We start from the raw sequence: 14,730 nt of genomic DNA, 5'->3' as shown, positions 1-14,730 counted from the left end.
TAGCGGTTAGCCCTTTGTAGCGTGAATGGTAAACCCAAACGCGGAAGAACACGAGTAGGCAGGATAATCATGCTTTTAGTCTAAGGACTCTCACAAATGGGGAGCAAGGGAAAGACACAATCTAACCCGCGTCCTATAGATACACACTCGATCAGGAATTGAAACCAAAAAGGTGAGTACTCACAGTTAGATGTAGGATTCCGACGTGGCATCGGCGAAACTCAATGACTGAGCGAGGTGCTATGGTTTGTTTACCTCTTTTATACTTCCTGGTTTGCGACCGCTTAACTTCCGGGTCCTAGTGCCGGTCGCGTTCCGAGTGTGCATGACAGAAACATTAAAGTGTGACAAACATGCAAAAACATAAAAAATCAGTAAGGAGGCAAACACTTTTTCACACCACTGTATCTACAGTACAAACATCAATTAATGCAAAGCTGTGATAGAACTCGAATACAAATTACCGATATTCATGATTACTTTGAATATCATTTACTTACCTATAATCAGACAGAAGGTGTGGAGGATCTTCACGCTTCAGACTTTCCACTTTAGTAAACAGTGTTACAAATATTGTGTTAGTTATCACATGTTCTCACAGTCTCTGTCTCTGGTGTAAATAGCTGTAAACTGATATTACAGTAAGTGTTTTGAGCTGGCATAAGGAACCAATTAGCAAATCCTCATTAGGTGATGTTAAAAGTTGTGTAAAGGTAATATAAAATGCTAGAAAATGCGTGAACATTCCTGATGATAAAATAATCTGTCCGTCCCAACATAAGCTGTAATGCCATTTGTTTTTGCAGCTTTTGATGAGTTACAGAGTGCAATTCTCATCAGTATAGATCAACACCCTCCTGACTGGATTTTTAAATAGTGATGGTGCAACACCAAGAAAAAACCTTCACATATTTATCTATCCAGTGTTTCAAGTTCTGCTCTCAGTAACCTACTTCTGTTCATTTGTAGCTATCTTCTATTTGTATATCACCTATTAAAGGAGTAAGAGAATAATGCCATTAATTATAGATAGGTCTGATTTGTTTCTCTCATCTACAGAATAATGTATGTGCAACAGGCAAATTTTAGTTAAGTGCAAAATGACACTTTAATCAGTGAATTTACAGGGTGTGTGACTTCAAAAGTGAAGACAAAATGTCTCTGATGCCTTCTAGTGGTTTGCAGCCATAAAACACATTCACACATTTTTTTTTTTTTTTAGGAATATTGTTCAGCCATATTTATAAGATTGGTTGACCACAATTCCTTAATGACTAGGATACATGTTGAAGTATGTTGCACATTTTGAAAATAGATTATTAAACTGATAAAACAAGAGGATTTCAGCATGAGTGCTTACATGTTGACATAATTACAGAATAATCTACATTTGTCTGTGTGATCCGAGATAACACTAGAGGAAATTAACTGGTCTCTCCTTTTTGAAAGAAGCCCACAATATGAGCAGAGACTAATAGAGCATTTCCTCATTCAGATTCAGATGACCACCCCATATGTATTTAAAATTATCACACACTGCATATTTGCTCTCTCATTTTCATAAACAGAGGTCGGGATTATTGATGAATATAATGTGTTTATATATTAATTAATAACCTCCTCAGAATATATATATATATATATATATATATATATATATATATAAATATATATATATATATATATAGTGGAACCTCGGATTGCGAGTACTCACCAAGATGAGCAAAATTATTACTATTTACAAATTTTGCCTTGATAAACGAGTATCATGTGATGACACGCATGCACTTTTTTTTTTGCCGCTGATCGTCACATGATCGCAACTGAGCCAATGGATGTGGAATTGTGGGTAATTGCCTCGCATGCTCGCTTTCAGTGCGCATGCGCTACTTATATAGTAAACATCTGTGCAAGCGTGTACTGTTTACTATAACACTGTAGTTTAATAGTTAAGATAAAACATGTGTGTTCACATAGTGTTCAAACATGTGACTGATGTGTGATTCAATTCTCAAATTGTTTATGAGGATATATATATATATATATATATATATATATATATATATATATATATATACACATACTGTGAAAAGAGTAAAGATAGAGTAAGATACAGCATCAAGACAAAAATAGGAAATGACATTCTTGTTGAAGACTAGGAAATAAGAATAAAAAAAAAATACAATGATAATGAAAAAAACATACTTGATGCATTATTAAAGCTTTATCTTTATTGACAACCTAGTAAAAGCTGACTAAAAATGTCAGAATTGGCTTTAAGAATCACTTGTAGATTTTTAACACTTCCCTTTTACAGAGAATCTTCAGCTTGTTACATACGAGGGTGAAAGTGTTTGATGTCCGGTCCATCAAGTGCTTCTCACAGAAACAGGATAAATAATGCTAAATACTGGGCTGGTATAGACCAGAGGATTATTTAATTGTAAATTGTGTTATTTTTGTTATTATTGTGTTTATTAATTATCCTCTAGAAATATGTAACTAATATAACTGTGTTATATTTAATTCTATTTTTACTTCTATTTATTGCTATTTTTCTTAATTTTAATTTCTTTTTTTTTAATCAAAGCAAGCAAAACATTTTCTCTCTGGGATTAATAAAGTTCTTTGAATTTTGAATCATAGACGGTCGAACCTAGCCCATACCGATACCGGTTACAGTGCTATATTACTTCTTACATTATTATTCCCCATTTTATAAAAAAGAAATATAAACAAGTTCATGAATATTTCATCATTCTACTCTGCATACTTAATCTTACTTTATAATATTGTGTTAAACAAAAGTAAAATCAGACATGTACAGCAAATTTTCATACACGTTTATGGCATACTTTTTAATAAACTCTGGTGTTATAGAAAGTTAAAGTAAACCTACTGACCAATCAGCACTATAGCACAACAAACTCTAATGTAATGTTAGACGCAAATTAAAAATAGCTCAGAATTATTAGCATTCTGAAGTAGGCTATGCTAACTAGTGATATCTATCTATTTTTGTTAACAGTAGCATATTCACATGGATCTAATCTATTAGACATAGTGTCAAAACTCACTGTTGCATACATTGAACTTTCATCAGATTTCTCGACTGTTGGCGGAGCAACACCAGCTAGTCAATCAGGTGGAACTGTGTTTAATCCAGTGTTGGAATAAATCTCAGACGGGATTGAGGGAGGCAGAGCAGTGGAGTAAAGTGTGTTAGACAGACATCTGCTGTCTTCAGTCTCCTCAAAATCATAGATAGGACATGGAACCTGACCAGAGGAAGAAAAAAAATGTGTGAAGTGTGTACAAAACATAAAAATGCATTCCTGTAAAATATTAAGCACTTAATAGTTAAGATTGTAGATACAGTCTAAGTTTGGTATAGATTTGTTTTTATTCAATTTGTCATAAGTTTGGTGGCCTGCATTTGCGGATTGGTTATCACTGTGGCTTCACACCTCCAGGGTTAAGGGTTCAAGTCCAGGCTTCAAGTGTGTGTGTGTGTGTGTGCAGAGTTTGAATATAGTCTCCCTTCTTTGTGGCTTTCCTGTATATCCCCGTTTGGACCTGGGGTCACTTTTGGAGGGTCACCCAGGACACACCATCCCTGGAGCAGATAAAGATAAGGGCCTTGCTTAAGGACTTGACAGTCTGTGACAGCACGTACAGCACCATGTACAGTAGATGGTGGCTTAACAGTTGCAGCATGGTGGTGCTGGGGCTTGAATCTCCAATCTTCCCATCGGTAACCCAGAGCCTTAACCACCTGAGCCACTCAATTTGAATTAACTACAGTTCCTCCACTCTACCAACTGAGCTATCAAATATCAATATCCGCATTCTCAGGTAGAGAATCCAACCAGGCAGAAACGATGACATATGTCTCTTGTCACATGAAAATTAATTATAAAATAATGCTTATTAATAGATTTGCACTTAAAAAAACTGATTTGCGTTTACATTCATGGTCCCAGTCCATCCTGTTTTACAGATAATCAGCAGGCTTTCAGAGGTCAAACATAATGTGGTCTTCTGCTGTTGTAGCCCCTCCTCATCAAGGTTTGATGTTTTGTCTGTGCTGAGATGCAGGTTGTAAAGGATGAATGTGAGAGTTACTATTGACTTCCTGTCAGCTTTATTACAAAGGGGAGTTTCCTTGTTTTATAGACAGTACATGTTTGTCTTTGGTCTAGGTAAATGTCAGACCTACCAAGACCAGTTTAATTATTAAGTTCAGTCCTCCCTGTGGCACACTGGAAATATAATTGCTTTTTAACTTGTGTGCTTTGTCTCGAGTCCTGAATTTGAATTCCGAAAGAGTGGATGAACCCATTGTTATTGTCCAATGTGTAAAACATGCGGTGTCAAATCTAAGTATTTGACCTAAAACATAACAAGGATTTTGTTTATAATTCACCTTCACACGTACAAATTGTAACAGAAACTCAGCTATTGCAAGTGTTTGTTTTAGTCCAGTGATGATCACGTTCAGGCCTGGAGAGTCAGTGTGCAGCACAGTTTAGGGTTTGTTTTGCTCAAACACGGATGTAAAAACTCATCTGTTAATTGCTGGGGTTCGTGGGTTTGATTACATTCATCAGTACTGGATTTAAACATGTGTGTATCCACGTGTAGGTTGTTGACCCCAAAGAAGATTTTGGACAAATGCAACTTACCATATGGAGAGCTGAGGAACTTTGTGCAGGTTGGCCAGGAGAGGATGCTAAGAGTGGGGGAGAAAATACATTTAATAATTTTACATTAATGCTAAATGCCACATTTAAATATAAACACAAACAATAATAATAATAATAATAATAATAATAATAATTTTCATGGGCTTTTTCCCTTTCTCAGGGTTGCCAAATCAGATTATTTGATCCACAAGTTATTGACACAGGCATCAGGTGTCCTTCCTGCCATAACCCCCCCTATTTCTCCAGATGTGGGACTGGCACTGAGAGCACCCTGCATCTGGGCATACAGTAGGGTTAAGGGCCTTGATGAAGGCAACCTGGTGGTGGCAGGGATCAAGCCCTGGACCCTCTGATAAGCAACCCACTGGTGTCACTGGTTCCTTCAATTAAACTCCATTTTGTATAATGGATAGGACAGGATGTGAGTTTTACTTCCTCACTTTATTCAAGAAATATCCAGAGGCCAGCAGTTTACCTACTCATCCGCCTAACTGGTGTATTATCTTGCTAGCTAATAATCATGCTTGGAAAAAAAATGCCAGGTAGATGTTCACTTTGTAAGTTTACAGCTATGAAGCAAATTCTTCATAATTCCATCAGTATTATCAGGAGATATGTAATCTGTCAGGCATGCTTCCAATTAGCTGAGAAGCTAGTTAATTTTGCGTAACTAACAAATATAGCTTATTCGTTTTTTTTTGTAGTTTTTTTTGTTGCTAGACTCAGCAACGTTATGTGGCAATAAAATGAAGTCAGCTGACCACCTGAATGTACTGAATCACCAGGTTATCACATCTATGAAGGGTTTATTTCTTGATGGCACCCACCATATTCCAGGACTTAGAGTGTAAAAGGGAGGTTTTGGGAGTGTGAGGAATTATTTTCACACATGAACCAGAGTCCTGAGATGATGAGAGATGGGCGCTGAATGCATGGGTGTTTAAACAATGCCATGGCAGACAGTGGCTGTAAAAGAAAAACGTGGCCTAGGAAGATTTTAGTGTTTAGACGTTTTTGGCTATGCAGTGTTATGTTGTAACAATAATGTGAGTTAAAAGAAATAACTTGTACTTTTAGATTTCCATGGTAATGAAATGTGTTTAAGGATCTGTAGCACATGAGTTCAGATTGATTTTATTTATGTACTTTAAAGTCACAAAAGACAAGTGCACAATGTCTGTTGAATCTAATTTGTCCACAGGCAGTCTATTATACATCCTGTATACATTTATTATACCAACAATTTAATAATTATTTCATACCTGTCATCATGTTCCAGTGACAACCTCAAACATTTTTACCTGCTTTACATTTTCACCCTCACACATGGACATCTTTAGACTTTTCTCTTTATTTGTTAACACTTTAAAGTGTTGTGTAAATGAAACTATATGTGTGTGTGTGTGTGTGTGTGTGTGTGTGTGTGTTTATAGTACCTTGGGTCTTGTCTTTTCTCTGTAGAACGACAGTGAGTATAAGGGCAATGAGAACCAGCACCAGAACCACAGACACACTAATGACGATTGTAAGAGTTGGAAATCCTGGAAGAGAGACATCATCGTACTGTGTAATCTAAATTAAACTCATGTTCTGATCATTTAGATCTGTTGGTTTTATTTGAAAGAGGGCTAGGGTTATCTTTACCAGCTGCAGTTTATAACACTGTTGTTTTTTAGTCTTTTCCCAAATGTAATCAATAATTCTATAATTCTTAAATATGCTTTTTTTATGCATATCGAAATAGAACACAGCCGGCTAGTGAAATACAGACAGATGAAGAAACACACTGCTATAACGGATTACAGAGAGAGAAGCAGTGCTGCGAGGTTCTACTTGTGTAACAGTATGGAACAGTTCTACAGTATGAGTACATGACCACAGTGTTACACCAATACCTGATGATACTGATGCGTCCCTAATGACATTGTTCTGCAGTGTACAGGACCACAGTCAGTCAAACACCAGGGTCACATTCAAACAGACTAAACACTGCATGAGTTAAACAAAGTTTATGGGGAATGTTTTCAAACCACTGAAACTGGAAATGTAGAAACCAGACCTGCTCAGACAGACCAGACTGAGGGAGGTTTAGGTGAACCATGTGTAGATTTAACCTGAATAAATAGCACACATGTGGAAGTACAATAATAGGTAGGAATCTCACTGGAGCTGCAGTTTTAACCTCCTTCAGCAAACTGAGCACCAGGACAGAGACCATATTATTATTATTATTATTATTATTATTATTATTATGCAAAAAATCTGCAATGTAAAGTAGATGAGGATAATGTAGATGTAGAAAAATGCTCATGAAAAGATGGGAGGTATTTTTTGTTTCAATTTAGCACCAAATGTTTGGTAAATTATTTGTCCAAAATGGTTTGATCTGTGTTCACTTCCTGGTGTAGATAAAAGAAAAATCCTAAACAAGATAAAGAACACATGATATTGTACGAACCCTGAGATGGGCGAGCGGTGGTTGAGAAGTTAACATCAGTTTGTGGATTAGCTGAAATAAAAATATACGACATGATGTAAGAGAAATGTGATGGAGAGGACAATCAAGAAGTTCATACCTGTTGTTGAGTGTGTGCTCTCAGCATGTACTGATGTACTCATGGAGTGTGTGGTGTGTGAGACAGTAGTCGTGGTAAGAACATCTGAAAAAATGGAATGACAGCAGTTCGTTTTATGTTCCAGATTAACATTACAGTATCTGGATTAAAGATCCTGGTATTGAGTCTAATTTATAGATCGTTTAGTTTACAAATTTAATGAACGAGGTCTGTTCTACATTGCACATGGAGCTTTAACAGTCGTTCTCAATCACAATATGTTTATAACAAATGAATTAATGTGTGGGATAGTTTACTCTCCTCTGTGTAACACTCACCTGTTTTAACCAGCAGTAGAATCTCTGTGTAAATATCACGCCCTGTCTGATCTATCCCACACCAGTAAGTTCCTTCATCCTCTGGTCTCAGATCAGTGATGTTGACGGTGAAGACTTTGGCTGTTGTGTTGTCATACAGAGAGAATCTGGAGTCTTTAGCAGGAGATCCAGACTGAACAGGAACGTCGCTATACCCAACATAGGGACATTTACCTCTGCAGAGATACTTGTTGTAATCTTCATATCCAGATGTGTAGTTACATTTAATCTGAACTGATCGTCCTCTGTATCCAGTTACTGTAGTTACAGCATCAGTACCAGCTGGAGAATAATATACAGTGGAATGAAATATGATCCAGGACCATGGTGTAACATATAAGACAAGAGCAGAATAAGTCTGTAGCAAAATATTGCATGTGTGTCTTTTGACTTGAAAAAAACGAGGGATTCTTTATATATGAGTACTCAGTATCATCGAGTGTCATGTAGCATGCGCTTCTTGTTTTGACGTAGAGAGTCACATGATCACAACTGAGCCAATCCCCCCCCCCCCCCCCCCCCACACACATGTGTGTGTGTGTGTGTGGGGGGGGGTGTGCATGCTTCAAATGTGATCTTCAAAGGATGTGGCCCAGAATTGAGACACACTGCATGTGTACCTTGTACTCTACTCCCTAACTGAAATTTTATTTTATTAATTATTTTTATTTTATTGTTGGATGTTTTCTTCTTACTCCTGACTGTGTGGATCTCTAGTTGGATTGTGTGTGCTCACTTTATGCATTTAACTTTGTGGATTACTGATTAAACTGAATTAGTGTTTCTCTTGGGAATTCTAAATTGTTTTTATTCAACTCTTTCCTCAGGCTGTTCATTTATTAATTTTGATGCTACAATATTTTTTTTATTACATTGTTGTTTTCTACTCTTTATTGTAGCTCATCGCTATATCACACTATCGTGTCAGTGAACAATGTTTGATCCCCAGTTCAAAGTTGCTGATAAAATGCAACAGTGTTATCTGCTCTCGGCTGGACTGTCTGTGATGCTTTAATAATCTGCTTTAGTAATAAATGTCTATCAGTGCAAAGCTTTAATCTGACACTGATAATTATTTTAAAGTGTCTGTGATGACAAATAATGATGAATGTTAAATAAATGATGTGACAATTGTGAGAGAAGATGCAGCAGAATAGAACAAGTTTTAATAACATCTATATGGTACGTTCCTGTGTGTGTGTGTGTGTGTGTGTGTAGTGTTGCATAATGACGCAGTATTGCATGAGAGGGAGTGCTGATGTACTGTATATCAGCTCAGCTGTGATGTTACTGTAGGATTGAGCTTTTGGGTGTTTTACTTTAAAGTGTTTTAAGGGCAGAAATAACTACAGTGTCTCTTCCTGAGATTACAGGTTTAATTCTTCTGCAATGCTGCAGCCGTCTCTTGCCCTACTCTTTTTTTTTCCCTGGAGCAGAGATTGTACGGTGTGAATGATAATTAACTTTTAGTTATTTAGACTCATGCTTACAGTGCTGCCCTCAGAAAAGTTTTAGTTTAGTTTTAGTTTTTCAGTGAAATCTGGTTTGTTTTATAAGGTACACCTGTGCACTACTCATGATGTCAGATCAGCATCTTGATGTGGCACACCTGTGAGGTGGGATGGATTATCTCAGCAAAGCAGAAGTGCTCACTATCACACATTTAGACTGATTTGTAAACAATGTTTGAGAGAAATGGTAATATTGTGTATCTGGAATAAATTTTAGATCTTTAAGTCCATCTCATGAAAAATCAGAGCAGAAACAAAGGTGATGCGTTTATACTTTTGTTGAGTGTATATATATATATATATATATATATATATATATATATATATATATATATATATATATATATATATTCGGTGCTGTTTTCTCTGGAAAACCATTTGGATTTCTTAGTACTTGATTTCACTGCTCCACATGGTGGACCAATCATAACCCTTTCTGTCCTCATACTTTTTTAATTAGTAAAATCCCCACAAGCTTGGCACTAGAATGCAGCCCGAATACTAAAGATATCACAGTTATGATGATATTCCGTACACAACATTAACACTCAACCTTGAGTGTAATATTTCTTTTATACAACAGATCCACAAACACCATTTATTATCAGCATATCATGTTTAGTTTCTCTGTTTAAACAGTTATTCTGCTCTGCCAACACGTATCCTTTCAGACCTGGCGGAACTAATCAACTGCAACTGGCGGAGCTGGTGACCAACAATTAGTGTTATTAACAGGGTGAGAGTAGTTTTAAGTAGTTCTTACTGGTACTACAGTATGTAGCTAAAAGGTGAAGGGAATAAAGGACATGGAGGACATGGACAGTCCTGAGAAACTTACAAGATTTATTTTATATTTAATATCAACATCCTATATCATGGTGTGTCTAATTATTAGGCAACTTCTTTTCCTTGGGCAAAATGGAAGCAAAAAATAGATTTAACTTACTTTGAACAGTCAAAAATTTTAAGAAGTCTGTGAGATGTTGGGGTGCAATCAGAGAACCATCAAACAATTTGTTGCAAAAAGTTAACATGATTGCAAAAAATGTGTTGAGAAAAACAGTGGCAAAAATTTGAGAAGAATTAAATGTGAAGCTACCAGGAATTGATTTTCCTCCAGTGGTGTCATATTGCAGAACTGCAACCTACCTGGTGTGCCCAGAAGTACAAGGTGTTCAGTGCTCAGAGACATGGCCAAGGTAAGGAAGGCTGAAGCCCAACTGCCACAGAACAAGGCACAAATGTTGAAACGTCAAGACTGGGCTAAGAAAACATATACCAATACTAAGGACACAGCAAGTTGCTGACACGACATAACGTTATCAGATGTGTGTTCTTGCTGAAAGTGCTTCAGTGACTGGTTGTGAATGTTGGTTTTGTCAGCCAGCTGCTCTCTCCTCAGTATTGCGGACCGTACAGACCTACTCTCACCCACGCTGAGACACACAGTTGTTAAAACCAGAATGCCTCTTGTCCAATCAGTTTACTCAGTCAGAGCCAAAATTTGTATAATATGCAAAAACCAATACAGGTATTTAAACAAGAAAAAATTATACAATCTAAATCCTACACGTCCTACAACAGGACTATCTGCTCTCGGCTAGACTCGATAGAAAACACTAAACTTACATTCTGTGTTGAACAACAGGAAGAAGAGAGATGAGACTGCAGGCCGACTGCACTGATAAAGCATTAGTCCTGATCTTTAAACACATAACCTGTAGTTAAGGACTGTTGTTCAGCTCGTATACAGATACACAAACTCTTCAAAGTCAATTTTACACTGAAAATAAGTAGAGATAATGTTCCCATGTGTAGGTGACTTGAACATGTAGGTTTCCTCATGCAGTAAGTGAAGTGGAAGCTCCTCTGTGTGCTTCTGAAGATAACCAGGAGCTCTCAGCACCCCTGAGAACTTCACTACTTTAAACACTGGAACCTCTCTATAAAAGTTCTGTGCTAAATGTCCATCAGTGCAAAGCTTTAATGTGACACTGATACTGAACACTGAGACTGATGAGGATTTGGAAGTGTTTGTACTTACCTAGAATCAGGCAGAAGGTGAAGATGAGGACCATCTCCATTCTACATCCAGACTCACAAACTCCTCAGATAATAATAATTAATAATGTTCTGTTAGTTATCGTACACACACTCACTGTCTCTGTCTCTGTGACTCTACAGTGTGTATTTTTGTGATGTTAGAAGAAATTAACACTTGGTCACTTCCACTTTTTCAGCCAGTGACAGAAAACCGCTCAGGAAGTGTGTGCGTGTGTGTGTGGGTGTGTGTGTGTGTGCACGTGCCTGTGTGTGTGTGTGTGTGTGTGTGTGTTAAGCTCAGCTGCTATAAGACATTTTCGGTTATGTTGGTAATGTTATTAGCAGTGAACTCGTGTACTTGCAATGTAAACTATAATGCAGAAGCTAGAGTATATGTTTTGTTTTATCAACCTTTAATATTAGTGTCTGTAATATCTGAGTGATCTAGATCCACTCCATTAGGATAGAATAGAATAGAATAGAATAGAATAGAACTTATCATGAGTGAATACTGTAATGTTCTCCAAGAAAGAATAGAAACATGCTTAATAAGACGCAGAAAGAGGGAGACTAGGGCAGGATTTGACCTGTACCTCTGCATGCTCATACACCTGAAAGTTTTGAGTTCAGTAACATCTGGACTTATATAAGTGCTGTAACCCAATAAGACCAGCCATGATCCAGAGCCTGGGACAGGGACAAGGAGAGGACGCTTTCCCCCTTTTATTATCATGATTCCTGCGTAGCTGTTCCTGGTCTGACATCGACCAATGGAAGGTCATGAATAATTTCTGAGCCATAATCTAAGAAGGAGTAAAATAAGTACATGAGCTCTTGTTACATGTTCAAAGACATAAAGGTTTCCCTCTGATTATTCAGCAGCCAGTAAACACTTTGCAATGTGGAAAAGTTTTCATGAATATTACTTTAGTCTGTGGAACTGAACAAAGCACTTTAATTCAATTTTCAACTTTACACATGTTTATGAGATGAGACAGAAGTAACAGGTAAAAGAAGAGGAGGTGTGGTCACCTTGAAAGAGATGAGCTAGACAAAAATGAGGAGTGTATGGCTCAGGCGCTCATACTGTGATACACACCAGCACATCATGGAGAGAAACTACCTTACATCTCCGTAAGACTTGGGTGAGATGTACACGATTGTGAGTATGATATGGAGATGTATTTTGATCATATTTTTTTTATCAACATTTGAATGATCCAGTTTATAGTAGAAAACATTTCAACTAGACACTGAAAGTTATGTAACTGAGTAATGTGTCTCTTAATGCATTATTCAATGTTTTATGCTTTACTAATTTAACTTAAAATATTGCTAGTCTGTTAAGCTTTAATTTCTCACATTCACAGTGATTAAAAAGTGACAGTAAGTTCACAATAACTAAAAAAAAAAGTCTGGACTTAAATCCATTTGAGATGCTCCAGGCATGACCTTAAACATGTGTTTTTGCTTAACCCCCCCCCCATACACACACACACACACACACAAATGTGGCTAAAGTAAAACAATTCAAAAAAGACGTGTAAGCTAAAATTACTTCATGTCTGTTGCATTATATAATGTGTTCAAAATATTACATGATTCAAACATCCGTCTTGTGATCTGCTAATAGCCCATGAAGCCTCATCAATAACATGAAAGCTCTGATTGATCAAAAATACTCATGTGTTAAGAATAGCCCAGTCAAAGTCTAGACCTTAATCCAACTGAGAATTGACTTGAGCTAATCTGACTGTGCTTGAGCTATTTTGCAAAGAAGAACAGGCAAATATTTTTCTCTCTAGATGTGCGAAGCTGTTAGACACACACCCCAAAAGACTTGCAGCTGTAATTGCAGTGAAAAGTGTTTCTACAAACTATTGACTTAAGGAGGCTGAACACAAATGCACACCACACTTTTTTAAATATTAATTTCTTTAAAAAAAATTATTCTATTTCTTCATCGCACAAGTATGTGCAACTTTGTGTTAGTCTATTTCACCAAATCCCAACAAATTTTATTTTAAGCATCTGAAGAGCCATAGCTTTCTTAACATGAAACTACAGGTACAGCAGAGCAGCACTGTTGTAAGGCTCTTTTTTATCCATAAAACCAATGCTGAAAGTTACTTAACATTATATCTGTAATGTTCTTTGTGCACATCTTTTTGATTAACAGATTAACCCTTGTGTGTTGTTCATATTTTGTTATTCAGCCAGTTTTCCGGGTCTGGTCAATCCGCTGCTTTTTGCTGTTTTTAATTCAACACATTCAATCAATTTTGTGTTAAAATACTAAATAGATGTTTACTTCATCCTAATTATAAGCAATATACACAGGATATATGGTTAATATTTGCCCGTTACCTTTGTTAGATCACATTTAAGAATTAAAGTGCTACTTGTTTTTTTTTTTTAAATAAAATGTAATAAAGATCAATTGTCAATATGAGTGAAAAAAGCAACAGATTAACAAATTAAGCAACTATTGATTTTTTTTTATTTATGTGAACTTAATTAGAACTTTCACTGTCATGTGCTGCGTTTTGGAGAGCTGCACCACGAGATGTTATAATATTAATAAGAGTCTCAACGCAGGGCTTCTGAGAGGGTCAATGAAATAGGAGCTTGTGAGAGGCTTATGATGCGCACGGGAAGACCTTTCCGCTTGGAGATGGTGTGGAATTATTAGTTAATAAACTCAAAAGGAAAAAAACGAAAACTGAAAACACAAAATAAACAGAGCCCTGCTGTCTACACGAGAAAAGACGGGGCTCTGGTAACTAACAATAAAAACTAATATCCTCTCGGGAGTATCCTCACTGGACTGACGCGTGCCGCTCTCTTTCACTCTCTTGCCGGCGTCTTAGGAAAGCAGAGGCTTGGGCTTTGCCTCTTGGGTTTGCCTCTGTCTCTCAACAGCACGCTTTGTTTGTCTGTCTTTGTTTTCAATTTTTGTGAATTTCTTTCATCTTTGTGAAGCTGCTTTGAGACAATGACCATTGTTAAAAGCGCTATATAAATAAAATTGAATTGAATTGAATTGTCTGTCTGTCTCTCAACAGCGCGCTTTGTCTGTCTGTGTGTATGTCTGTCTGTCTTCCTTCCTTCCTTCCTTCTTTTTTGTCTTTGTCTTGACCCTGATACCTTACCAGTGCTACCTAAATGATCGCACAAAGTGTGGAGGTATCAGGACCCTTAAATAAACACGCTGCCAGGTGAGGTGCATTCACACTGATTGTGGCGTTGCGTGGCAACCGCGTGTCTTTAAATGGCCGCACCTTTTCCTGTTTAGAACTCTGTGGGGTAGCAACCTGTGGATCTGCCCGTTCTGGACAATTTATGTGCGGTTTTGCCCCTCGTGAGACCCGCACCGCTACATTCACGTCATTTTACACAACAAAAGCTAAACCATGTCAGTCTAGCCAACAAATCAGCCCCACTGAACACATTGCCTTTTTATACCAGCCTATACAACACATAAGGAGCGGCGTTTTACTGTGTATGTGGTGCATATGCAGTTCTTGATGAATGTACA

General features: G+C 37.1%; 1 protein-coding gene across 1 annotated transcript; it reads right to left on the bottom strand.

The window, feature by feature from the left end:
* Nucleotides 1-3,137: 3,137 nt before the first annotated feature.
* On the bottom strand, nt 3,138-11,233 carry LOC128506988 (CMRF35-like molecule 7). Its single transcript, XM_053477604.1, has 6 exons — nt 11,194-11,233; nt 7,600-7,920; nt 7,283-7,366; nt 6,143-6,247; nt 4,686-4,732; nt 3,138-3,278 (listed from the first exon to the last, which is right to left on the bottom strand). The coding sequence occupies exons 1-6, from the start codon at nt 11,231-11,233 to the stop codon at nt 3,138-3,140; spliced, it is 738 nt and encodes a 245-aa protein (XP_053333579.1).
* Nucleotides 11,234-14,730: the final 3,497 nt, after the last annotated feature.

This window comes from Clarias gariepinus, chromosome 18, assembly GCF_024256425.1.
Source record: "Clarias gariepinus isolate MV-2021 ecotype Netherlands chromosome 18, CGAR_prim_01v2, whole genome shotgun sequence".
NCBI classification, from domain to species: Eukaryota; Metazoa; Chordata; class Actinopteri; order Siluriformes; family Clariidae; genus Clarias; species Clarias gariepinus.
Note: the sequence above shows the minus strand (reverse complement) of the source record. Positions and strands in the feature narration are given on the sequence as shown.